This window comes from Rhinoderma darwinii, chromosome 2 (genome assembly GCF_050947455.1).
Source record: "Rhinoderma darwinii isolate aRhiDar2 chromosome 2, aRhiDar2.hap1, whole genome shotgun sequence".
In the NCBI taxonomy this organism is placed as follows: domain Eukaryota; kingdom Metazoa; phylum Chordata; class Amphibia; order Anura; family Rhinodermatidae; genus Rhinoderma; species Rhinoderma darwinii.
In genome coordinates, this window is record NC_134688.1 from 42,653,797 (window position 1) to 42,680,918 (window position 27,122).

General features: G+C 44.0%; 1 protein-coding gene across 1 annotated transcript in view; it reads right to left on the reverse strand.

Annotated features, from left to right (window-relative positions):
• Positions 1–711: 711 nt before the first annotated feature.
• The window catches only part of NPAT (nuclear protein, coactivator of histone transcription), a 47,480-nt gene continuing 21,069 nt past the window's right edge, over positions 712–27,122 (reverse strand). Inside the window, exons 9-18 of the mRNA XM_075851592.1 lie at positions 26,803–26,894; positions 26,019–26,103; positions 17,006–17,105; positions 16,733–16,852; positions 12,674–14,011; positions 8,999–9,114; positions 8,474–8,561; positions 7,669–7,744; positions 6,519–7,581; positions 712–1,090 (exon numbers count right to left, since the gene is read on the reverse strand). Coding sequence (XP_075707707.1) covers positions 1,007–1,090; positions 6,519–7,581; positions 7,669–7,744; positions 8,474–8,561; positions 8,999–9,114; positions 12,674–14,011; positions 16,733–16,852; positions 17,006–17,105; positions 26,019–26,103; positions 26,803–26,894 — 3,162 coding nt within the window. The 3' untranslated portion in view covers positions 712–1,006. The remainder of the gene's footprint in view (positions 1,091–6,518; positions 7,582–7,668; positions 7,745–8,473; positions 8,562–8,998; positions 9,115–12,673; positions 14,012–16,732; positions 16,853–17,005; positions 17,106–26,018; positions 26,104–26,802; positions 26,895–27,122) is intronic.

The window sequence follows — 27,122 nt, forward strand, 5'->3', positions numbered from 1 at the left end:
AAACACTTTAGGACCTACTTGCCTGATCCCAGTCCACATTACAGCAGTGTCAGCCTTGGGGTGAAGATCTCTTACTGGAGACTTTCTGCCGGTTGTGGCAGTGGATTCCTGCCAAGAAGATTAAACTGAACACAAAGCTGGAATGAGAAAACCAGCCCTGTGACAATCAAACCATTTTTAAGCAGAGATATTGATCAGATATATCTAAAAAGAACAGTGAAAACTTTACTTATATCACACTGGGCAGAATGGATCAAGTCCACCTTAAAAAGGTTTTTCCAGGAAAACAGATTAGGATGTGTGACCAGTGGGGTTGGGGGGGGGGGGGGGGTTAGCCCCAATACCCATAACAATCAGAACCAAGTGGCCCCTTTAATGCACCTATGCTTGGTACTATAGCTCCGCCGGTTTAGTTTTGCTCATTGCTAGTGGTCCTGGGGATCGGACCCCCACTAAGCACACATTGATGGCCTATCCTTAGAATAGGCCATTAATGTGGATCTCTGGAAAACCTCTAACGTAGCCTTGATCAAGTACAGCATGCAAGTGAACTCACACAAAATACAAGTTTTGTAGAATAGTTTGAGTTGTCCCGCTAAGCTTGGCAAGGACTTTCCATGAGTATGTATGAGGCACCTAGAAAGTCACTGCTCATTGTGGCCCAGTACGTTGGATCATTATCACAAGAGAAGAAGGAGATTTACCCAAACCTATTAGCAGACTTGTGTTTTTTAATAAAAAGATATCAAAACAGAACTGCCAGGCCATATAAAAGAACACAGGCTGAAAGCGGAATAATGCAACAAAAATATCTCAGATTTACAAAAGGTCATATACTTTTTCCAAGTATTGAATATTTACAGCAATACAAGTGCTTTAACATCATATTATAAAATAACAAAGACCGGAACCTCGCAGGTCTCTTATTTACATACAGATTTGTACAGCTTTACATAGAACAATACTTGCTCTAAAGTACATTGTGCACTTCTATGCCAAATTCACGTTATTCATCATAATGAAGGGACATTAAAAATTTATCCACGTCCATTCCAGCCGGGAAACTGTCCACGCTTCTCTTCCGATGTTTCTAGAAGAGAAAAGAAAAAGAAACTAAAGCTGAAGTAGTTACAGCTCAAATGGAGCGAATAAGTTGGACTTGGTTGTAAACCTTCCCGCACCATTCAGTAGTGAGTAGCGTTGCTGCAAATTGGCTGGACGCAGAATTATATGTTGCTGCCACGAGACACCCATGCTGCCTTTATTCATTTTCTCAGAGAACCCCCAATTTAGACCATATTCATACAGCTGTAGAACACGTTTTCATGCAATAAAAAAAACAAAAAACACAAACCACAGGATCGCAACGCAATTGCGTGTGGGAATTTCGCAGAATTTACAGTAGCAGCAAAGGGGATGAGATGAAAATCTCACGCCCACGCTGCGGAAAAAAACCGCAGCGTAAAAGTTAATAAATTGATCGGCGGTGCGGAATTTAATTCCGCAGCACGTCAATTTATGCTACGTTTTTGTTGCGGGTTTTCCCCATTGAATTCAATGGGGATGCAAAACCCGCGAAAGAAAGCCAATTGTTGCGACTTTTGCGGCAGAATCGCAGTGATTTCGCCACAGAAAAAAAAACAAAAACACAACTTAGGAAAAACAAAATCAATCAATCATACTTCCCCAAAACGCCGCCCTCCTTCCTGCAGTCCGGCCTCCTGGTATAACGTTTCATCCCATGTGACCCCTGCAGCCAATCACAGGCTGCAGAGTCACATGGCCTGCAACGTCATCTTGGGTGGCCGGACTATGCGCAGAAAAGATGGAGGCGGTAATAACACCTAGTGTCCCACAATAAGAAGTGAAAGATGGCAGTTTTTATTCTATTTTATAACAGTGTAAACGTCATAAATTTGTTATTACGGTCGCGACGATACCGAATATGTATATTTTATGTATTGAGACTTATTTTAATGCCTATTGTAAAAAATGGGTGTATTTTTTTAAATTTAATATTACTTTGTTATAACTTTTTTTTATTTTTAAACTTTAATGTACTGGCATATATCTATATGCCAGTACATTAGCCTGTGTACTGATAGTACACAGGCAGTTGTTAGGATATACCCAAGTATGTCCCAACAACAGGAAATATGGTCAGACAGCCCTGGGGTCCTCTAATGGTACGTCCCTTGATCGAGTCAGTCATTCCCGGTGACGCGATCCAAAGGGAATCCCCCTTCATATTTTCCACTTTAATACTGCGCTCAGCTTCGATCGCAGCATTCAAGGGAATAGTGACGGAGATTAGGTTTCTCTGAACTCCGCCGTTAGAGCGGGGCTGCGGCTGTGTAATACAGCCATTGCCCCGCTCCTGACAATAAGGGTATGTTCACACGCACTAATTACGGACGTTTTTGCCCCGAATTACGTCCGAAAATAGCGCCTCAATAGCGCTGACAAACATCTGCCCATTGAAAGCAATGGGCAGACGTTTGTCTGTTCACACGAGGCGTAATGTACGCGCCGCTGTCAAAAGACGGCGCGTAAATAGACGCCCGCGTCAAAGAAGTGATCTGTCACTTCTTTGGCCGTAATTGGAGCCGTTATTCATTGACTCCAATGAATAGCAGCGCTAATTACGCCCGTAATGGACGCGGCGTTCAAGCGCCTGCACATGCCGTTACGGCTGAAATTACGGGGATGTTTTCAGGCTGAAACATCCCCGTAAATTCAGCCGTAACGGACGCCCTCGTGTGAACATACCTTAAGGGTATGTTCACATGCAGTGAGCAAAAACTTCTGAAAATACGGAGCGGTGTTCAAGGGAAAACAGCTCCTGATTTTCAGAAGGTTTTTTTTTTTTTTTTAACAACTCACGTTTTTTGCGGCCGTTTTTGGAGCTGTTTTTCAATGGAGTCAATGAAAAACGCCTCCAAAAATGTCCCAAGAAGTGTTCTGCACTTCTTTTGACGAGCCGTCGTTTTACGCGCCGTATTTTGACAGCGACGTGCAAAATAAAGGCTCGTGGGAACAGAACACCGTAAAACCCATTGCAAGCAATGGTCAGATGTTTGTAGGCGTATTAGGGGCGTTTTTTTCAGGCGTAAAACGCCCGAATTACCTCTGAAAACAATGCGTGCGAACATACCTCAAGTGTGCACGCACGATCAGCATCGAGGCGATGCAGCCAACCCTGTAGAACATGGGGGTGTTTTGTAGCGTGCCCGCCATGTTCTGTCGTCAGTGTCGGCGCTCATTAGTGCATCACATCATGCTGACCACACGCACGGCAATGGCTGTATTACACAGCCGCGGCCCCGCTCTAACAACATCCATGAGAACGGCTTTCTGCAGCTTCCAAGTACTATGATACATGCTGAAGTGAAACTAATTTTTTCAATAAAAGTCAAAATTACAAAAAGTGGCTTCTATCCCTAAATAAATGCATGTCATTGTCATTCAGTATCCCAGGACCCTGATTCGGCGGGGCTGTACAGCGGCTGCACCTCCAGCCAACTGGTTTGACCCTTCAGGGAGTATCTTGTAAAATTGTGACACTGTAGCAGATACTGGATGTTTCACTGTTAAATAGAAAACTAATGAATTTTTTTTTTTTTTTTTTAGACAGACACTTCTACTAATCTAGTATTATACCTGATATATACTAACATTCTAATTTACTTAAAGGAACAGTGTCACCACAATTTTTTTTTTAATATGTTAAAGATGTTAGTGCTTTATTAAAAACATTTGGATTAATTTGTGTGTTTGTGTGTTACTTTTTCTTATTTTTACACTTTTTCTTCCCTATGGGGGCTGCCATTTTTATTTCCATTTCTGTATGTGTCGATTAACGACACATACAGACATGGAATACGGCAGCTCCAGTCCCATAGGGACTGCGAACGGGGCCCGTTCCATCCACTTCAATGTACGCAGTCTGTGTGGAAACGGCGCATGCGCCGCTCCCACACAGTCCAATTTGAAATGCGCGCCGTCCGGCGCCATTTTCTTGTGGACCGGAAGTCGCGGCCGGACAGTAAGATTACTACTTCCGGTCGCGGCTTCCAGACTTGTGCACTTGGACCAGCGGCAGCAGACGGAGCGGACGGGCCGGAGGGAGGCGCGGCGGCAGGAGCAGGTAAGTGATTTCTATGTATGTTCGTGTGTGTTTACTACTGTATGTAAACCTACTACACTGTGTGTTAGCTCAAAAAATGGCGACACACAGTGTAGGAGGTTAGACTGTTCAATCCCCTCGTTTATCCCGGCACTAGCCAGGATAAAGGAGGGGGGGGATGCTGAGAGCTCACTAGAGCGAGGGCTTTTTACCCAATTTTGCAGCATAAAGCAATGTGGTTGCTTTACCACATGCAATGCTGCAATTTTGGGAATGGCTCCATCTAGTGACCAGAAATGGTAAATATTATAAATTTGAATCCAATTGAATCCAATTATGAATATTTCCTGACTCGTGAAAAAAAAATAAAAAATTTGAACAATGTTTAATCACCCACACACTAATTGTTTAAATAAAAAATAAAAAATATTTTTTGCTAACACATTCCCTTTAAAGAGAACCTTTCACCTGCCCATATGTGTGCAGCTGAGTGCAGCATGTAATGGGCAGGGCTGCACAAACCCTGGGGCACTTTAAAAAAAAAAAAAATCTACCCGCCTCCGTTATTTAGATATCGGTGCCGTTATATTTGGCGCCCGATATTTAAATAATCCCCTGAACGGTCAATGGGGCGTGTAATGGTAAGGCGGCGTGTTACTGTGGCTGTAACACTGTCCAATCAGCTACGGACAGTGTCACAAGAGCTGGAGAGCGTGCGCACGCTCTCACTCTTCAGCTGTCAGCAGACAAGACTGATCTCTCGCGAGAGATCAGTCTTGTACTTGTCTGCCGAACTGGAAAGGGGGCGTGTCTCTGCTACGGACAGTGCAAGAGCATGCGCGCGCTCTCCTCTCTCCAGCTCTTAACACTGTCCGTAGCAGAGTCACGCCCCCTCGCCAGTTCGGCAGACAAGTACAAGACTGTGTGATCTCTAGCAAGAGATCAGTCTTGTCCTTGTCTGCCGACAGCTGAAGAGAGCATGTGCGCGCACACGCTCCCCTCTCTCCAGCTCTTCCTGTAACACTGTCCGTAGCGGATTGATCAGTGTCACAGCCATAGTAACACGCCCCCTTGCCATTACACGCCCCATTGATAGTTTAGGGGGATAATCAAATATAACAGCACCGATATCTAAATACCGGAGGGCAGAACACTTTTTTAAAGTGCCCCAGGGTTTGTGCAGCCCTGTCCATTACATGCTGCACATGTATGGGCAGTTGAAAGGTTCTCTATAATGTTAAAATTTAGTTTTATACAAGGAAATTCTGTGACGTGTGACGTTACTGCCACTAGGTGTCTCCCTTCCTATAATCCCCTGTTGTCAAGCAAAATCCATCCCTAGTTACAGAGCAGAGATGGATTGCAGGACAGGAAGTGGGGGGTGGGGTCTCTATACTGCCTGCCTATAGAAGTCTATGGACAGGGAAGGGGAGAGCAGAGAGAAAGACACAGATGTTACCCATAGAAGTCTATGGAGAGGGGAGCAGAGACACAGACGTTGTTGCACATAGAAGTCTATGGAAAGGGGAGAGAAACTGACACGCTGCCAATAGAAGTCTATAGAGAGGGGATGGGGAAGCAGGAGCAGAGTGAAAGAGAGAGACTTGCAACAGCTTCTGGTAAGTGTTACTGTCTCACCCAGGTGCTGGATTCTCCGCTAAACTGTGCCTTACTGCTGTATTATATCCTCCATGCTGCTGCGATCTACCAGAGATCGGAGAGCAGGATTCTCCCCTTATGTGTGTGCTGTGTATAGAAGACATGATAGCAGTTAGGCTCCGCCCACTAGCTCAGAGAAAACCGAGCATTAGATATAGAGCCTGCAGAGGGGAAAACTGCTAAAAATACATGCAGAATACAAGTCATATAATGGCCAGAAATAGTGTCAATCCTCATGTACACACACGAGAGCTTATTCTGAAAAGTCACCTGAAAATTTAGGTAAGCTTTAAGAACGCTTTTATCAGCACACGCACAAACATTTCCGTCACATGGCCTAATAAACAAAATAAAAGATTTATCAAACATGGTGCACAGGAAAAGTGGAGGCGTTGACCATAGCAACCAGATTCTAGCACTCATTTTAGAGGTCCTTAAAAAAATTTAAAAAAAAGTTGTAAGCAGATTGGTTGTTACAGGCAATTGCTCCATTATTCCTATGCACCAGTGTTGATGAATCTCTCCCAATAAATTCAATGTGTTCAATATCTTTATTCACCCTTTTTAAACCCTCAGCCATTCAGCAAGCCGATAAGTAACATGTGTCAGGAAGACCCCTATTGCACCAACTAGATAATCTTTGATAGGGCATCATCATACGGAGGCCTATGAGGTCATAAGAACTGCACTTACAGAAATTACCTTAAGAAAAAAATAAATAAGTAGACAATACCTTTGTTTTCTTTTTTTTGGGCAAAACTGACAGGTTTAGATGGTCCTTATGTGATTGTCTCTCAAAGTCCTCAGTTTCTTCAAGCTTTCTCTTGGAAGATTTTACTTGTTGGGTGTTATCCTTCAGAGGAGTATTACCACTAGGCTTTGCAAGAGAAGCTTGTGATAGTATCATTAGGGTGTGAGCAGCCATATTGACACTGTTCTCACTACCAGCTTCACTGGCCGGGCTACAAGTGGGCAGATCTGGAGTTGCAGGTGGAAACATTGGTTTTGGAGTTCCGCCATCTTCATTAGAACGCTTGCATGTTGGTGTCCGTATCTGGTCTACATGATTATCCAATGGCTTGTCATCCAATCCAGAACCTGGGGTAGGTGGCAGAGACAAATCTTCTAAAGAGGACTGCTTTGAAATTGGACTCTGAAACTGTATGTCCTGTAATAACTGGCTGGCCTGTTTTACCAAAGGACTAGTGGTGTAGACTCTTTTTGATTGCACCTTTTGCGGTGTCCTCCTAAGGATGTTTGGCAGAGAGGTTGGTTTCTTGCTGGCTTCCTGGGGTTGTTGGACAAACTTTTCGCCTTCCTGAGTATTGCTTCTTTTATCTGCTTGTGCTGCTCCCTGATTTCCAGTCTCTACCTGTAAAACATTCTCCTTGTTGCCAAGAGTGCCGCCACTTGGAGCTCCAGGTCTGTTCTCTCCAGCCTGATCCTTTGTAGCAGCAGAAGTCGCACTGGATGCTTTTGGATTCTTGACTACAGAAGTAGCAAGGCTTTCAGTTTTTTTATTTTCTTTTGACACGTTTGATCTGGATGAAGAAACATTTCCTGAAGTGGATCCCACACTCTGGACAGAGTCCTTTTTATCAGATTTTTTACTTTTGGAATTTGTTACCGATGGAGAACCTAATTTTGCAGTTGTTGAAGTTGTTCCGTCAAAGCAGAGCACCCTCCTGTGTGTTTCACACTGTTTGGCAGCAGCATTGGTGATGTTTGGGAGCGCAGTGTCATCTGGTTTAGTATTCAGTGGCTCAGAGTCAGACCTTTTAACTTCATTTCCTAGTCTGTAAAAAAAAAAAAAAATGTATTTAAAAAAAAACGCCGTTAAGAAACGCAAACCTGTCACGGTCATAATCAATCAATGTCATTACCCAAGTACTGCCCTTTGCACAACTGAACTGGGCGAACCACTTGAAGAGCCAGCTGCAGAGTTGGATAATGATTTGCCTAGAGTGGGAGAAAAACAATGTATTTTAGACATTAATTAGTAATACCTGTACTTCCATTTGTTTCTAAAAATGTATTTAAAGTGAAGACCTATGGTATACCTACGGTATATGGCATACACATCTGATGGATGCGGGTCCCAGCTCTGAACACCACCGTATAACAGCCTCATGAACAGCCCTGTATTTACAGTTAGTTGATGTACAAATGCAAAATGCGACACGCAGAGAAGAAAAATAATTGTGGCTGCACCAGCGTGTGCTTTTTTACAGGCGTATGGGAGTTTTGCTTCTAGGGGAGAATAAGCTGCACCATTGGGAGCACATAGCATTAGTACAAATTCGGGATATCGACCTATAGGGACCTGTGTGTTGTTGTACAAGGTCTGTGCACAAGGCTTTGTTCTGTCTACACCCGTCCTCATAAAAGAGATACCCTCCTAGCCTTTAAAGAGTCAGTATGATATCTCATGGGTTATCATTTTGAAAAAGTTACTATACAATGGAGGTGCCACGTAATCAGAATTGGCATAAGACTAACAATGACAAGTCATGTGCCAACATAATCTGGACACATCTACTTGGCAAGTTTTCCATAAGCAGAAATGATATTTCATGGAAGTTGATTATGTAGATACTAAGACTTAGACGTCAGGCCATGTGAGATATCACCTACGGCATGAAAATCCTAAGTAAGCCATAGAATAAGCCAAACAAGCCAAATAAATACCTGTGTTCACACTAGGTTTCAGTGGAGCATGTTTCTGAATCCTTGGAGGTTTCGGGACTACAGGCTTGGAAACCGGAACTTGCAAGATCTACATTAAAAAAACACAACAACATTACAGAAGTTCCAAATCCTGAATTTGACCTACAATACAAGGACAGGCGGCTGTTGTGAAGAGTATGTGTAACACTGCCTGCCAGGGAAGTCACACATGGCTAGCTACAAGCCATTTAAACCAATTTTCTCACTTTCTGGTAGCAGCTTCATTAAAGTTGCAATAACCTGGACATTATTCTTACAGACATCCAGGCCTATTGGTAGAACTGAAACAGAGGACCCTTGGGATTTACTAGACCCGAGAGGCTCGCCTTTGTAAAGTAAACACTGGGTACAACAAAGAACATCCCAGCCGGACACAAACATCATCGCTAATCATGATCGCTAAGTCTAAACCTTGGGGAAAAAGGGTCCATATCATAGATCTAACAGATATTAACATACAAAATTTTAACATTCTAGTCATATTACCTGATGAGATGGTGCTGTGAAAGTGTTACCACTTTGGCCAACGAGAGAGACAGGGAACATGCCTACAACTCCCTGCAAGACAGGCTGGACAGGAGCAGCAAGTAGAATGGTGGAGCCTGAAGGTATATAATAAAGAATAATAATAATAATTAAAAAAAAAATATTTAAGTAGAATTATCCTGACTCCTGATACTTTTATGTAATAGTGAATTATGATACAGGTATTTACATTATATACAAAAGGGGTTGTCTCATCTATATGCATTGTTAGGGCAATATGGAGGACATGTCCTGGTCAGCAGATCCCAAACTTTTTGCTGTGTTGGGAAGTGAAATGAAAGCAAATCTACAGGGAAATAAACGGAGCACAGAGGGGATGCCATCTGCTCATAAGTGCCAGAGATCCAATGCACAGGGGCACACAATATACAGATCCTCTTCCAGCAAATGAGAAATTATGCAAATAAAAGCGGATATCTACTCCTCAATAACCCTCTTGAATAAAGTGCACTAAGAGAACCCATTATACAGACTCAGCTGAGTGGACCTAATGGGGAAAACAATGTGAGAAAAGTTCAGTCTGTGACTCTTGGTAAAATAAGCTCGACATGATCAGGTGTCCTCCGAATGACCAGCGAACAGTCATCATGGTGAGTTTACAAACTTACAGGTGCACCTTTCTCCTGACATACAGAGGGGTTGTCAGAGTTACAAAATAAAAGTAGAATCCGCAAATGTACACACACGTACAAACGCACGCACGCACGCACGCACACTGAAACGTAGGGGGCAGAATTGAAGCCTTTCACTGCCAAGGACATATTCAAAACATCAGAAAGGGCAAGTGACAGCAGGAATAAAGACCGAAGCCTGTTATGTTCATCTCTCCCCCTGTAAAGTCTCCAGTGACCCAGTGAGTTTACACTTTAATGCAAAATTGCAGGAGGCGCCCATGATTTTAAAGTGCTGCAGGCATTTTCACAGTTTAGATCACAAAACCCCCATCTTCGCCGATTTATTTTTATCACTGAAAATCTGACTCAATACTCCAAAGGTAGCATTACATGGGCCGTGAAAACGAGCGCCGATCAACGAGGCAGCCATTTGATTGGCGGTCGTCTGCTCCTTTCACAAAAAGCAATGCTTGGTTATGTATGGGGATGAGCGATTGTTACTACCGTGTTTCCCCGAAAGTAAGACAGTGTCTTACTTTCTTTTTATCCCCAAAAGCCCCACTATGTCTTACTTTCGGGGTATGTCTTATATTGGAAAAAAATTGTCGAATTATTATTATTTTTTTTTTTCACAAACTTTATTTAACTGTTTTACATTTTTTTTTTTAGTCCCACCAGGGGACTTCACTATGCGATGTGCCGATCGCATATATAATGCTTTGGTATACTTAGTATACCGAAGCATTATTGCCTGTCAGTGTAAAACTGACAGGCAATCTATTAGGCCATGCCTCCGGCATCGCCTAACAGGCAGATGCTGAAGGCAGACCTGGGGGTCTTTGTTAGACCCCCGGCTGTCATGGAAACCCGACGGCGACCCGCGATTTGTTTGCGGGGGCGCCGATCGGGTGACAGAGGGAGCTCCTTCCCTCTGTCAAACACATTAAATGCCGCTGTCACTATTGACAGCGGCATTTAATGGGTTAAACTGCCGGAATCGGCGCGCGCTTCGATTCCGGCAGTTGCAGCAGGAGCCAGGCTGTGTATAACAGCCGTGCTCCTGCCGCTGATCGCGTGGGTACAGTCTCAGTACCCGCGCCATCACAGGACGGATATATCCGTCCTCCTGCGCGAACTAGCAGCTGCTGAGGACGGATATATCCGGCGCGGTGACGTATGGAGAGGGGGGCGGCGCGGAAGTGGGCAGGAGGCGGCAATACCCCCGTGTTTCCCCGAAAGTAAGACATATGTCTTACTTTCGGGGTACGGCTTATATTAGCCGACTCCCCTGAAACCCCCGATACGTCTTACAATCGGGGGTGTCTTACTATCGGGGAAACACGGTACGATCGTTCGTCCCCATACATTTCCATCGGCAGCCCATCTCATAGTTTACACAGGGGGATGTGATGCCGACAACAATATCTAATGCTGCATAAACAAGAAGATCAGCCAATGAATGCGTGTTTGCTCATTCATTGGCTGATCGCTGTTTACACATATGAACGCTCGTTTGTCCGATCATTGACTTGTGTAAAAGGGCCTTAAGCAAATAGCCGTTCAATGATACTCTGATATCTCCATCAATAGAAACCTGTGATTAGTGTCAAAGGGGAAGAACGGCCTCGTGCTAGCAATCGAAGTACTTTACAGAGAAGATCCTCTGACAAGGAGACATTCTTAAAGTTTTTATGTATTCAACAGAAAAACGGAACATGACATTAAGGAAAATTCCAACTACATTTGGTGGCACACGTTGGCTAAACGAGAAAACCCCAAACTACAAGATAGAGATGAACGAGTCTGTCTCATGAATAGTGGAGGGGGTTATAAATTGTAGGTGCAGAGAGTGTAGCCAACTCTACCAACACAACATATAATGCACTCAATGTAGAACAGACAATTTGCATTCATACACTCAGACAAAACCCAATCACACTATAGAGAATCGCACTGCGCTGCTTGACCGACCCCAACACAAAACCCTACCGTGGTAAAGTTGAGACACATTTAGCCATCTAGACCAAATTCTGTCACATTTGTATGGGCAATTCCTAAGAACATATGAAACTTTTGATATAGAGGAACATATTTATTAATAAGTTGGAGGCAAAGTACAACGCTCAAAACCTCAGACGTCTTCCATGACATAACTACTACTTTCCTGGGCCAAAATTAAAAAAATTATTATCATAGTAACCTGGTATAACAACATTCAGGATCCCTAGTAAGCATATCTGGGGGGTCAGGAGTTGCAGAAACAGGAAATGGTCGTGAAGGAATTCAATGAGTGACGACCAGTGGGCTGAGACTTTAAATGAATTGGATAAATGTGCCTACCTCAGATAGACATCTAAAGCAAGTATCTGAATCAGCGATACCAATCGGCTTAAGGCGGGAAGGGGTGTAGTAAAACCAGTGCAAGTATCTGATCCGGATTAGAAAATCTCTGACATTTCTACATTTTAACACGATCTTCCCAATTAATATCATTCAATTTTACCATTTAAGAATAGAACTTAAAGGGGTTGTCCACTTTCCACTGGATATGTCATCAGTATATGATCGATGCGTGTCCGACACCCGGACTCCGCACCGATCCGCCACTCCGGCTGCCAGACGATGTTGCAGGAAGCAAATGGCACGTCATAGAATAGCGGCTGTTCGGCGGTATTGCAGCTCTGCTCCTATTCAACTGAATAGGAGCAGAGCTGCAGTTCCGCCGAACAGCCACTATGCAGTGGTCGGAGCCACCTGCTTCCAGCTCCAACTACTGCATCCTGTTCCAAACATCCGGTGCATTGAGGCAGCCAGAGTTGCGAATCGGTGCGGGTCCAGTTGTCGGGCACGCACCGATCATATACTGATTACCTATCCGGTGGATAGGTCATCAATTTTCATCAAGTGGACAACCCCTTTAAAAAACTACAAATTCTACAGAACTAACATGCCGGCGTTTTCAAGATTGATGTTAAAATGTGTATTAAGTAGCACCACACACCTTGAGAAAGCTTTGGCGACAAAGTCTGCCCAATCGTGTAAACGCTGCCAGGCCTGGGAGGAGTTTGAAAAACACTCGGCTGCTTTTGGCTCGAAGCAGAACTATTGGACCACATCACAATATTCGAATTTGTGTTTGGTCCACTGTTTGCCGTACAACTATTGATATAAATGTTACCAGTTGGTGCAAATGTAGAGGTTGTCACTGGAATTAGCTGCACGACGCTGCTTTCTCCGGTGATATTAGAAGTCTCAGAAATAGAATAAATAGTACAGTCTCCACTTAAGGTGTTAACGCTGATGGAGCCATCATTCGATTGAGTCACCAGTTGAGCTTGCTCTCCTACAAGGGACGCGTCTGTAAGATTTAAGATAGAATTTTCCTGGGTTGGAATTGCTCTCTTAATATCTTGACTTTTCACTAGAGGGGATAATATAATAGTGGCATAATTGTCTTCATTTATATTTTTTATAGCATTATGTAATTCTGTATCTTCTTGCAAAACTTCGGTAATTATGTTGAGAGTTACAATACTTGAGTCGTCTAAAACGGTTTGACTGCCACTTGGCACAGAACTACAGATGGTTGGAGTCTCTGGTGCCAAGCTGATCTGTCCAGGACATGCTATCAGTTCAATATTTGCAGCTGCATTTAGCGCCGTTCGTTCCTCTGCAGCAGACGTTACAGTTACGGTTGCATTTTCTTGCTGTTTAGTAGCAACAGAACAGGGTTTATTCAAAGGACCGGGTTTTGTGGTCTCAGTCACATAAATATCCTTTTCCGGAGTCCCCGGCACATTTGGCACTGGTGGAATAACTGGGTCATTCTTATTGGTATCTTGCCAAGTTTCATCTGAAGGGGTTCCAGTGATGGCCACCACCTCTGTGCTCGGTAAGTCTTTTGGCTCCTCATTAACTGTCCTTAAAGACTCAGTACCTACTGATATCGATGTATCAACAACCACTGTGTTTGGCTGTAAAATATCCTCAGCTATGTGGAAACCATATACTTCTCCTACCTTTGAAAGAGATATGTTCTTGATTTCAATATCTTGCATTTGTGAAGAAACCACTACTTCATCACCTGGTATATCCATGCTAGCGTCCATTACTGGGTCACCAATTGTGCTCTCTATTACTATTACAGCAGGATTCTGGTTGTCACAACTTGAAGTTTGATTCTCTGAATTGGACTTTTCATTTGCACATGCTTGTTGGGTAGTCTTTGTAAGTTGGGAAGTCTGGTCCACCAAGGATTTCCCATTATATTGACCAGGTAAGTTGGCATCTGAATTCCCCTTTAAACAGATATCAATTTTCTTAGCACACTCTGTAGAGCCTGGTGTAAAAAAAACAACATTTCAGTTCTCGTTAGATACAGATGAAAAATGCAAGCAACAAAATGCACGTCTGGATTTGCAATCATGTGACAGATGTGGAATTCTATTAGACAGTATCCCCTTTGCAATTCAGACAAATGTAAAAAAAAAAAAAATGACAGTAGTTTTCAACAATGAAAAAAGGGGCTGTTTCAGGAGACATTGGGGAGGAGGTCACCACTAGCAGCACGAATAGTCCTGTCAACTGATATAATTTGCATCACAGCCTCTGTATGAACCGAGTTTTAGGCCTCATGCACACTTTCGTTGGCCGTCGTACGGCCATTAATGACGGATCCGTGAAACACGGACCGCACACGGATGGCTTCCGTGTGAAGTCCGTTGTTTCACGGACCAAATCAATGAAAAAGCCGAGGCTGTTCCGTCAAAAACGGACAGGAGTTGGACATGTCCTATTTTTGACAGAACGGCCACACGGTTCCGTTAAAACAACAGAAGTGTGCATGGCCCCACTGAAATGAATGTGTCAGGGTGCCATCAGTTAAAAAACGGATAGCACCCTGAAGAAAATAGCTGAAGTGGGCATGAGGCCCTACGTTTAATACATATAAATATTTTGCATAACAGTACATTAATACTGTTAGGCCTCATGCACACTTCTATTACCGTTTTCACGCCCGTTCTTGAAGGATCCGTGTGCCAGTTTTAGCGGCCGTGTGATTTCCGTGTGCACTCCGTGTTTCCGTTTTCGAGCATGGTACTGTCTAGGGTGCTCAAAGAGCATGGTTGTTCAGCGATAGTCACTGTACAGGGTGCTGAAAGAGTTAATGGGCTGCACTGATCTGCGGTAACTCTTTCAGCACCCTGGACAGTGACTAGCGCTGAAGAAGGACCATGCTCGGCGCTCGCAAAATACAATTTTAATGAAATAAAAAAATCAGTTCATACTTACTTTCCTCCTGGGATGACGTTTCATCCCATGTCACCCCTTCAGCCAATCACAGGCTGTAGTGGCGGTCACGCAAGTCTGGATGACGTCAGAAGGCCGGCCTCCAGGGATGACGCTTCATCCCACGTGACCGCCTCTGCAGCCAATCACAGGCTACAGCGGCCACATGGACTGCCGCGTCATACAGAAAGGTCGGACTGGAGGAAGAAGAGGGACTCGTCACCAAGACAACGACCGGGGTACTTATGTACTGCTTTTTATTTTGCTTTTATCAGCAGCCTCTTCTATCAGTGATGGATAGAGAAGTGGCTGCCAATCAGTGTAATATTTCTGTAATGTATTTCTGCCCGCCCGGCCGTTGCTAGGCAACGGCTCCGTCACACACGGATGCCTTCAGTTTTTTTGACGGCCCCATTGACTTGCATGGGCCTCACGGTCACGGAATCTCGGACCAAAGTAGGACATGCTCTACTTTTGCTCGGAAAGGAGCAACGGGACAGTCAAAAAAACTGAAGTGTGCATGGCCCCAATTAAATGAATGGGTCAGGGTGCTAGCCGTCAGAAAAACAGCTAGCACCCTGAAGAAAAAGACTGAAGTGGGCATGAGGCCTTAGCATTTTGGTAAGGTGATAAACATACTGCACAGGCACATCAAAAGAAAAAAAACAAACACTGCAGATTTACTTCTCCCATTATCGGCCATGTGTTGCACCTTACATATAGTTACACTTGATTTGGTAACCAGTTATTGGCATTTCTTTTTTCAATGGCTTGGAAGGATCATGAGCATAGGTTAGTTGGCTTGTTTTTAAATGTTCATTCTTATAAACAAAAAAAAAAAAACTGATCCTGAAACCGAATGGATAGTCATTGGTGGGAAATCCTCCAGCGGCACTAAATGAACGATAGCGATCAGATGAGGGGTAGCTAAGGACCCAAAGGGTACCTTGCGGTAATTTGCTGCTATGACGAAAGGTATAATACAAACACAGAGAGTAGGCCAGGGCAGTGAGCTTTTATTAAATTGATTCATTTCACCGTTCCTAAATGATTTTTAAGTTAAAATGTGTGTTATTAGTAGACGGCATTCGACTGGCTGCGAATTCGAAGGACAATTTAAACATAATGGGAGGTTGAAAATATTGAATATTGCTACAAGTTATATGCGCTTATTATTCAAGTGCCTCCTTAGAACACAAAATGTTCCTTTTTTTCTGTGTGACTGAAGTGCAGATGTTGCCATTGTACACTTACAGATAAACTCTTGTATGCACACTTTGTTCGGACGGGGGTTATTTAATATTATTGTAAAATAAAAAAAATACATATAAATGAAAACAATTTAAAAAAAGAAATAGTCAAACCATAATGGAAAAAAAACGAAAACATGCAGATTTGCAGTGGATTTCACCCACGGCATTGCAGCGGGTGAAATAGATGGTTGAAATCTGTTGTATTTCCCTCATAGCATGGGCATGCTACGGATTTAAAAATCTGCAGTGTCCCGGTTCCCGGTGGTGTTTCCAATACATCCACGGCAAAATACGCATGCAATATGTGGATTTTGCTGCAGAATCGCAGTGAAATAAACGGCAGAAAAAATGAAATCATGTGTGGTCTTGGCCTAACTCATGAGTGATTGGCTGGTATAAGAAATTATATTCTTGCACTCCATGATAAACATATGACTGGCAACAGTATCTACAAAACGAAAAAAAAAACCGATACTAAGCGATTCATGCTGCCCAAATTGTGCAAAACAAAGACTCACTGCTTTCCACGTCCAGCAATCTTTCCACAACTTGTCTTTTTACTTCTTCAGTCAGTCTTTTAGGTTCATGATTACTGGTTAAAGCGTCTCGAGGCGTCATCTTTGGAGCTTTGGCTGAAACTAGAAAGCATTTATTAGACAAACTATTCAGTGTTCGATGACAATTGAAAAGATAGAACAATTTTTTCCATAAGTAAAAAAAAAAAAGCTGTATAGTCGCCACAACACGCTGAAAATATGCCATTGTTATGAATGTAAACTATTAAAACTTACCACATGAAAACAAATCATACATCTCCTGAAAGTCGGGGTCCAATTCGGTTTGTGTTAAGATATCATGGATGGCCTCCTCAGACATGTGCATCTCTCCTCCCTGTAAGGAACAGACGCACAGATTAGTAAATCTTCCTATTAAATGGTCATATAGGTTATTGGCAAGGCTTCATACTAGGGGATATCCCTCTATATTTTTTTTTTTTAAACTCATTTTATTGAAAATACATAGTACAAAAGTTATGATAAACATAACATTTTGGGTGACATGCAAGAAACCCATTTTTTCCTATGTAATATATACATACAAACAACAACATCGATCTCCGTTACACAATGAGAATGAGATTTGGTACATCCTTTTCCGGTATGTTACTGAGTATAACCATTACATTTATAGGAACAAAAAACAATGCAAATATATACATCCTTATTATATATAGCTGTACAATCTAAGACTGATCTCGTCCAGCACCCAAACGAAACACCCACCCCAGTTAGGACCCGCTGCCACGTCCCTGCAACTCAATTAAACCCCCAGACTGTTTAGGGAGGACCTGAGGTCACCTACATTAAACGATGCAAGAGGCGATGAGCACCAACTACCCCAAACCTCCAGAAATTTATACAGACATGCCCGATGTTTGTATACTAGATTAGCATAAGGTATTACTGAGTTGAGCAGTGATTTCCATTGTGGAACCGTTGGGTGAAGATCTCCCATCCAACGAAGTGCAATAGCCTTCCTGGCCATGAACAGGGTCTCCCGTAGAAATATACCTTCATATTGTGACCAGGAGTCTGATGGGAGCAGACCCAACAAACACAACCCAGGCTCACAGGGGACTCGTTTGCCTGTTACTGATGAGAGGAAGTCCGTGACCCCTCTCCAGAACTTAGCAATTACCGGACAGTGCCACACCATATGGTCAAAGTCTGCCCGACCATGCTGGCATCTTTTACATCTAGCCGAGGAAGATCTGCCCATATGCAATAGCCTGGTAGGAGTTATATAACATCTATGAATGATATAAAGCTGCGTCATTTTATTATTAGCTGCTGGTAAAGCCGCAAGGTGTGAAGACATTGCATCGAGCCAATCCCCCTCAGTCAGGTTCGGAATCAGCCCCTTCCATCTGATTTCCACCGCACATCCCGCATGTGCTAACCTTTGAGACAGCAGGAACGTGTAGACTACTGATATCAGGCCCCGTGGGCCTTGTGTTCGAAGTACCCCTATAAGGGGTAGGGAAGATATCAAAGTCTGCGCGTGTCTGAATTGGGCCCTGAGAACATGGTGCAGTTGTACACATCTAAATGTATCCCTCTCTGGCACCTGGAATGTATCTTGTATCTCCCTTGCTGACAAAGCGTGTCCATCTTCAGTACTCAAATGTTTCATTTGTGTCACCTCTAACCCCTCCCAGTATGCGTGATCCTGAAATCCCAAAAAGTGAGGTAGCCCATGGTTGGACCACAGCGGCAATTCCGCTACCGTATCTTTAAATTTCAACAGTGACTTTGCATGAGCCCACACCTGCTTCGCTAGTTTAATCAACGGTAACGTATGCTTAAGACTAAAATCATGTGGTTCTAAAACGGGCCATAAATTAGGGACTCTGAGGAAATGTGCTAGATGATGTTCGGCATTGGGTCATCCAACAGCCACAGCCTAATATATCCAAGTTGACCTGCCAAATAGTATAAAAACACATCCGGTAGGGACGCACCCGCCCTCTGTTTAGGCCTCTGCAGAGTGTCTAGTTTGAGCTTATGTCTATCCTTACCCCAGATAAAAGGAGTGAATATAGAGTTAACCAAATTGAAGAACTTTTTAGGAACCAGTGTGTCCGCGTGTTCCAAGACATAACAATTTAGGTAGCACTACCATTTTAATTAGGTTAATTCTACCCGCCACTGATAAGGGGAGTGATTTCCAGACTGCAAATTTATCTTTCAAATATGAAAGTAAGGGGTACACATTTATATCGTATGAGTGTGAACTATCCCTAGATATCCAAACTTCCAGGTATTTAAAACTATGCACCACTTGTAGACCCTCAAAATGTGAGCCCCACCCACAATTGTTAGAATGGAAAGGCATGAGATAGGACTTACTCCAGTTAACATGCAGGCCCGAAAAACTGCTAAACACCTCCATTAATCTCATAGCCCTAGGTAATGAGGCATTCGGGTTGGCCAGGAACAGCAGCATATCGTCAGCGTAAAGTCCTATGCGGTCTTCTCGCGGTCCGATCCGAATGCCCTGAAAGGCCATATCTCCTCGAATCCCTATAGCCAGAGGCTCTATGGCAAGTGCGAACAACAGGGGGGACAATGGGCACCCCTGTCTCGTACCTCTATGAAGCAGAAAGGAGGGGGACAACATCCCATTAACAACTACCGAGGCTCGAGGCTCTTTATATAGGATTGTAATCCATTTGATAAAGGTAGTCCCGAACTCAAATCTCCTGAGCACCTCACACAGGTATGTCCACTCTACAGAGTCAAATGCCTTGGCTGCGTCCAAGGATGCCAGCGCCCAATCCTGCTGCTCCCACCACCCCATCTGAGTAACCACCTGAGCTCTACGAATACTATCCGAGGTAGATTTCCCTGGTATAAATCCGGTCTGATCTGAGTGTATGACCTCTTTGATGACCCGAGCTAGTCTATTGGCCATTAATTTAGTCAGTATCTTATAGTCTATGTTAAGCAGTGATATGGGGCGGTAAGAACCACAATCCTCTGGGTTCTTGCCTGGTTTTAGAATAACTACTATGGTAGCATCTTTCAGAGTCCGCGAGGTCACCCGCCGATAAGCACGCCTCGAATAGAGACAAGAGTAGGGCCGACATGACATCAATGTATTGAATATATACTTTCAGAGGGATCCCATCTGGGCCCGAGGCCTTACCCTTAGTCATATCCAGTATACAGAAATCTCCTCCACTGTGAAGGGGGACTCGAGTAACTCACAACCCTCATCCGACAACTGCGGACACTGCATGCCATCTAAATATTTCACCAAATCTTCCATTGAGTGCCCAGCCCTAGACGTATATAAGTCCCTATAGAAGTCTGCAAATTGAGCCACTATCTCCTGGGAGGTATGAACCAGAACGTTCTGAGTATTTCGAATGTTCAACACTGGAGGAGACATGGTATTCTGTCTCACCACATGAGCCAAGAGTTTGCTGGATTGGTTACCCAATCAAAAAAGGATTGGCCAGTGAAGAAGATTCTACGTTCTGCCTTCTCCTGTAGTACCAGAAGATAATCTCTCCCCACCGAGAGCCAAGCCTCCCTGTTTTGTGGGGAGGGATCACCCACAAACGCGGCCTCCAATTCTCCACACCTTCCCGCCAAATCCCTTTCCCTTTGAGCCGAGGAGCGCTTCACAAATGATATTGATGATTTCAGGCAGCCTCTCAAATACGCTTTCAGCGTATCCCATCGTAGTAACCCATTCTGCTCCTGCCTTTGTGCTTTGAGAAAGACATCTAGCTGATCTGGGATCCTATCGTTTGGCTTGATTAATTGGAGCCAAAACGGGTGGATTTTAATGGCCCCCCTCCTGCCCACCTCCGGCAGTGACAGTTGGAGTATCGGACTGTGATCAGAAATTGCTCTGGGGAGATGTTCAATGCTCTCCATAGAGTTATATACCGAGGGCGTGCCAAAAATATAATCTATACGAGACAATGCATCAAATTGTGGTGTGTGGCATGTGAATTCACGAAGTCCCATATGACTAACTCTCCATAAGTCTATCCAACCTATCTCCTCCATTAGTGAAGCCAACGGGGAGGCACCTTGTCTCGCGTCGCCCTCTACCCTCAACAGGAACCGATCAATAGACTGATCCATTATAAGGTTCAGGTCTCCTAGAAGGAGCACTCTGGCTTCTTGATATGCAGAGGCAAAGGAAACCGCTTCCCTAAGTAGCGCTAGAGACCCTGGCGGTGGGTATATAGATTCTCATTACGACATAAGGTGTGGAATTAATGTTGGCGTGGACGAATACGTATCTCCCCTCAGGATCGATTCTGGTATGCAACACTTCCCACCTAAGAGTTCTATGTATTAGTAGAGATACCCCTCTAGAGGCAGAAGTTCTAACAGAGTGTCTACTCCACTGAATCCAGGGCTTACATAAAAACTGTACTGTGTCTGCTGTCAAATGCGTCTCCTGAAGACAAATTATATGCGGGTTCACTTTCTTAAGCACAGAGAAAATCATATTCCGTTTCCTTGGAGTCCCCATGCCCCTCACATTCCAGGATAAAAACTTAAGTGACGCCATACTTAGGAAACTCTCTATATATCGATATCAGCCCTTTCCTCTTCCCCCTCCCCCTCCCCCCAGGTAGTGCCAGTCCCGGATATGCAGCTCTCAAAATGTAAGGTACTCGTAGTCTGACATATTGTAAAACAGAGATCAAAAACGTAAACCACATAAAAACCCAGTTTGCCATCAGGAGCTCACGAGCAATATACTATATATGAAAGGGGTAGCTTCCACCGCTAAGGAATGTACACAGTGGATTCACAAATCAGCCTGCGTACGCCAGCAGATTCCCCCCCCCTATAATGTGCTTTACTGTGCCACAGAATTAGAGGAACACCACCACGTTGGTCAGAATCCCCCCAATAAAACTTCGGTATCCTATTACAATCACATATCCTTACACGGGTAATATATAATCTGGAACCATTTTAAACTCCGGAAACCACTTATAAGTATATGTCAGCACCAGGAAGATAAAGCATTATGAAAGGAAGCCTTAAGCCTGGTCTCCCCCATGTATAACATCCCCCCACATGTAAAACAGCAAATGTCCGTTCAGGATACATATTCACCATTCCTGTGCTTAAGACCAAGAAAATCTTCATCTTCTAGGCGACCTCTTATTCCTCAGCAACCATTCATCCGCCTCCTCAGGGTTGGCGAAAAATACCGCTCGATCTCCATCGACGACTCTCAGGCGGGCCGGATACGCCATGGAATATGGAATTTGTCGGTCTCGCAGCTTTCGTTTAACCATCACAAACGATGCGCGTTGACGTTGTAGCTCCGGAGAGAAATCCGGGAAAATCGACACCGTGACGTTATCCACTTTAATCGCTCCCTTGCGTCTGGCAGCCTGCAGGACCAGATCCCGGTCCTTACAATTTAACAATCTCGCCAGGAATGGTCGAGGGTTCGCTCCTGGGGGTGGCGGCCTCGCCGGAACCCTATGCGCTCGTTCCACCGCAAAAGCCTGCGAAAACACGGTGTCTGGAAACATATCTCTCAGCCATTTCTCTGTAAACTGGTCTGGGCGATCTCCTTCTGCTCGTTCTGGTAGGCCTATGATGCGAAGGTTGTTCCTCCTCAGCCTGTTCTCCAAATCATCCGCTTTCTGGCGCCATAAATCCACCTTGCCAGAGAGGTATCGAAGTGTGCGGGGTATATTAGCTGTACGGTCCTCCAGATCCGACAACCTGGTTTCAGCATGTGCGACTCGGTCCCTCAAGTTGTGCAAATCCTGCCTCAGAAGACCCACATCGACCTTAACCTCCTCTATTTTTGTTGTGACCGAGGTCTTGGTCTCTAATATCGCCGCCAGCAGCGTCTCCGATACTTGCTGCAATGTCAGTCCAGGCTGAGCTGTTACCTCAGCCGCAAGGAGTGACTCCGCCTGCCCTCCAGAAACTTTTGCCGGCCCCTCTGCTCCATGCTGTGAGGACTCACTGCGGGCGCCATCTTGGACCGCACCCCGGGCAAACTCCTTCAACTTCTCCGCGGCCCCTGTCGCTTTTGACGGTCCCATTTTGCTCCTCGTGAGTCTCTTACCCTTCCTCCGCAAGTGGTAAGGAATGGTGGCCACAGTAATTCTGCCGCAGGATGAATACTAGGGGTCTCTAGTCAGAGCCGAAGTTCCGTGCGACAGCTCACATCAGTGCCTGGCCTGGCCTCGCCCCCCCCCCATATCCCTCTATATTTGGGCAAGATGCCTTTAGCTTTGGTAGATTATCAGTTACCTAACTTGTGCGGCCTCTTTTTATAATCTCCGACTACTTAAAGGAACAGTGTCACCACAATTTTTTTTTTAATATGTTAAAGATGTTAGTGCTTTATTAAAAACGTTTGGATTAATTTGTGTGTTTGTGTGTTACTTTTTTTTATTTTTACACTTTTTCTTCCCTATGGGGGCTGCCATTTTTTTTTCCATTTCTGTATGTGTCGATTAACGACACATACAGACATGGAATACGGCAGCTCCAGTCCCATAGGGACTGCGAACGGGGCCCGTTCCATCCACTATCGTGTACGCCGCTGTGTGGGAACGGCGCATGCGCCGCTCCCACACAGTTCAATTTGAAATGCGCGCCATCCGGCGCCATTTTACTGTGGACCGGAAGTCGCGGCCAGACAGTAAGATTACTACTTCCGGTCGCGGCTTCCGGACTTGTGCACATGGAGCAGCGGCAGCAGACGGAGCGGACGGACCGGAGGGAGCGGCGGCGACTGGAGCAGGTAAGTTATTACTATGTATGTTTGTGTTTCAGTGTGTTTACTACTGTATGTAAACCTTCTACACTGTGTGTTAGATCAAAAAATGGCGACACACAGTATAGGAGGTTAGACCGTTCAAACCCCTCGTTTCTCCCGGCACTAGCCAGGATAAAGGAGGGGGGGATTCTGAGAGCTCACTAGAGCGAGGGATTTTTACCCAATTTTGCAGCATAAAGCAATGTGGTTGCTTTACCACATCCAATGCTGCAATTTTGGGAATGGCTCCATCTAGTGACCAGTGCTGGGAAATATTATAAATTGAATCCAATTTATAATATTTCCTGACTCGTGAAAAAAAATAAAAAAATTAGAACAATGTTTAATCACCTACACACTAACTGTTTAACGAAAAAAAAAAAAAACATGTTTTGCTGACAACACATTCCCTTTAACTGTACGTGTTCATTATTTAACAATGTACTGGATGTTATACTTGATGGTTTATTCTGGTTAGAACACTTAAATCTTATTAAAACTTTTGAAAAATTATTTAAAAACCACAAATCATAGGCAATTTTTTGCAATAGACGGGGACTGACAAGGATAGGTTAATGTTTTGAGGGGAAGAAAACTAATGCATTTCGCTTCAGTCACAACAGTTTCCCAAAGGAAAATCTGAAGTTTGTTTGATTGAATACACACATTTATTTGATTGGATTGAAAACTCTAAAGTGAAGGGTGACTTTTAGGCAGCTCCTGACATGTCAGAAGAGGTCATCAACGGAAGTCAGTATATGATCGGTGGGGGTCAGATACCTGAGCCCCGCACTGATCAGGATGTCCGTGCCAGAAGCAGATGGTTCCTGTCACAGAATAGCTCTGCTCCTATTCAAGTGAACAGGCACAACACAGCCGCTATGCAATGTACAGAGTCTTCTGCTTCCAACCCCGGTTACTGCATAACGTCTGGTGCCTGGAGGCAGCCTGAACAGCTGACCGGTGGGGGGTCCGTGTGACCCCCAACGATCATATATAGATGACCTAACCTGTGGATAGGTCAGCTGTATGAAAAACCGCCCCAAGTCCAGACAACCCCTTTAATTGTCAGGAAACTAAGTGAAGCCGCACTATGATGCGTGCATGGCTCCTGCTTCTTAGTGATCGATGGAGGCACAGAGACCCATTGATGACATCTTTTGACATGTTTATGGTCAGGTTTCCAAAAATGTTCCACGGTATAGTGGTCCTGAAATCCATGGGAAAATGTGCAGGTATTACATGCGGATTTTGTAGTGTATTTGTGATGCTAATTTTGCAGACCTTGCAATGCAATGGGTGAAAACTGCAACAAAATCACCAGAAATCTGCAAGAGATTTGAAAATCCACAGTAGTATGCCCTTGAATTCACACAATCTTGTAAAACCCCATTCAAATACATCGTACTGTACTTTGTTGCAGATATTCGACATAGAATTCACAATAAATGCACTACGTGTAAACGTAGCCTTAAGGTGGGCTTTTGCTAAGTTCAGGTCTACCTTAAAGGCAATGTGTTGCCAGAAAAACTTGTTTGTTTTTTTTAAATTAAACATTTAGTGTGTAGGTGATTAAACATTGTTCAAATTTTTTTTCTTTTTTTCACGAGTCAGGAAATATTATAAATTAGATTCTAATTTATAATATTTCCCATTGCTGGTCACTAGATGGAGCTATTCCCAAAATTGCAGCATTGCATGTGGTAAAGCAACCACATTGCTTTATGCTGCAAAATTGGGTATAAAGCCCTCGCTCTAGTGAGCTCTCAGCATCCCCCCCTCCTTTATCCTGGCTAGTGCCGGGATAAACGAGGGGTTTGAACGGTCTAACCTCCTACACTGTGTGTCGCCATTTTTTGAGCTAACACACAGTGTAGAAGGTTTACATACAGTAGTAAACGTACACAAACACGAACATACATTGAAATCTCTTACCTGCTCCTGCCGCCGCGGCTCCCTCCGGCCCGTCCGCTCCGTCTGCTGCCGCTGGTCCAAGTGCACAAGTCCGGAAGCCGCGACCGGAAGTAGTAATCTTACTGTCCGGCCGCGACTTCCGGTCCACAGGAAAATGGCGCCGGACGGCGCCAATTTCAAATTGGACTGTGTGGGAGCGGCGCATGCGCAGTTCCCACACAGACGGCGTACACAGAAGTGGATGGGACGGGAGCCGTTCGCAGTCCCTATGGGACTGTGGCTGCCGTATTCCATGTCTGTATGTGTCGTTAATCGACACATACAGAAATGGAAAAAAAAATGGCAGCCCCCATAGGGAAGAAAAAGTGTAAAAATAAGAAAAAGTAAAACACAAACACACAAATGAATATAAACGTTTTTAATAAAGCACTAACATCTTTAACATATGAAAAAAAAATTTGTGATGACACTGTTCCTTTAAATCAACAAATGAATTGCAAAAGGGAAAATTAAATAATAATGAAAATCGTTAAAGAGCTGAGACAGTTGTTACAAAGTTACCTGAAGGCCAAGGATCTCGTCAATAGAGGTGTCTTGCTCAGGAGTCGTTCCATCTGCCTGTTTGGAACAGTGTGCAGCCGAGTCACTTTGGAAAGGGAATAAGTGCGAATTACAGGCAACAACAGATGTTTTTATTATATATTTATATTATACTAACCTTTCAGACAATGATTGTATAAGATTTATAAATGCAAAGAAATAAGGACTTTTCCGAGAAACAGTCTCCATAAAGCTTGTTCTAAAAGGTACCCCTTTAAAAGGGAACCTGTCAGCAATATTGAGTCCTCAGACCTGCTGACAGCGCTATATACAGGGAGGGTAGTGCAGCGTAAAGATACCCAAGTTGTTAATCATGTAAGTTGCACGGCCAAGAAATATGTTTTGATGTCCCCAACAATGCTCTTAGTGATAGACCTACCAGTCTCCTGACCGGTCGCTAGAACAGTTACTCAGAGCAGAGGGGAGGGTCTGGCCACATTCAGTGCAGAGACCCCCGGAGTACTGGACATGAAGATATCTACTCGGTGGTACCTGCAATCTCAGCGCCAGAGACATCAAAATAAAGATTGTTTTCAGTCATGCAACTTGCATGAACGACAATATAAGGTATCATTACACTGAACTCCCCACCCTGTATGTAGCGCTGTCAGCACTTTTGAGGACTCGTACTGCTGACAGGTTGACTAACTTTTTCTGACAAAAAAAACACCAAACATTATTAAGCCCAGTTTCAATAAATAAGAGGTCTAGGGGAACACTGCCAAAAAAATTGTTCTTCCCTTACCTTCCAAGAAACTTGTTGATATTCTCTGCCAGCTTCTCTTGAAGACTCTTATTGCTTAAGATCTTTTCCCTGGCATTTTCAATCACCATTTGCTGAAAGGTAAAAAAAGAAATAAAAAAAAGCAGTGTAACACCAATTGTTACATAAAAATGTATGTTTTTGTAGTAACTTTAGTATGTGTCTGTAGGAAGGGTTTGGCCTTAATAAATTAGCTGCATTTTATTACTACTACTGTGGGCTTCATACATAAAACACCAGTCTACGTAAATCTGCCTCACTGTGTCTGGTTCAAAAACGTCAGGGGCCGATTTCCATAAACT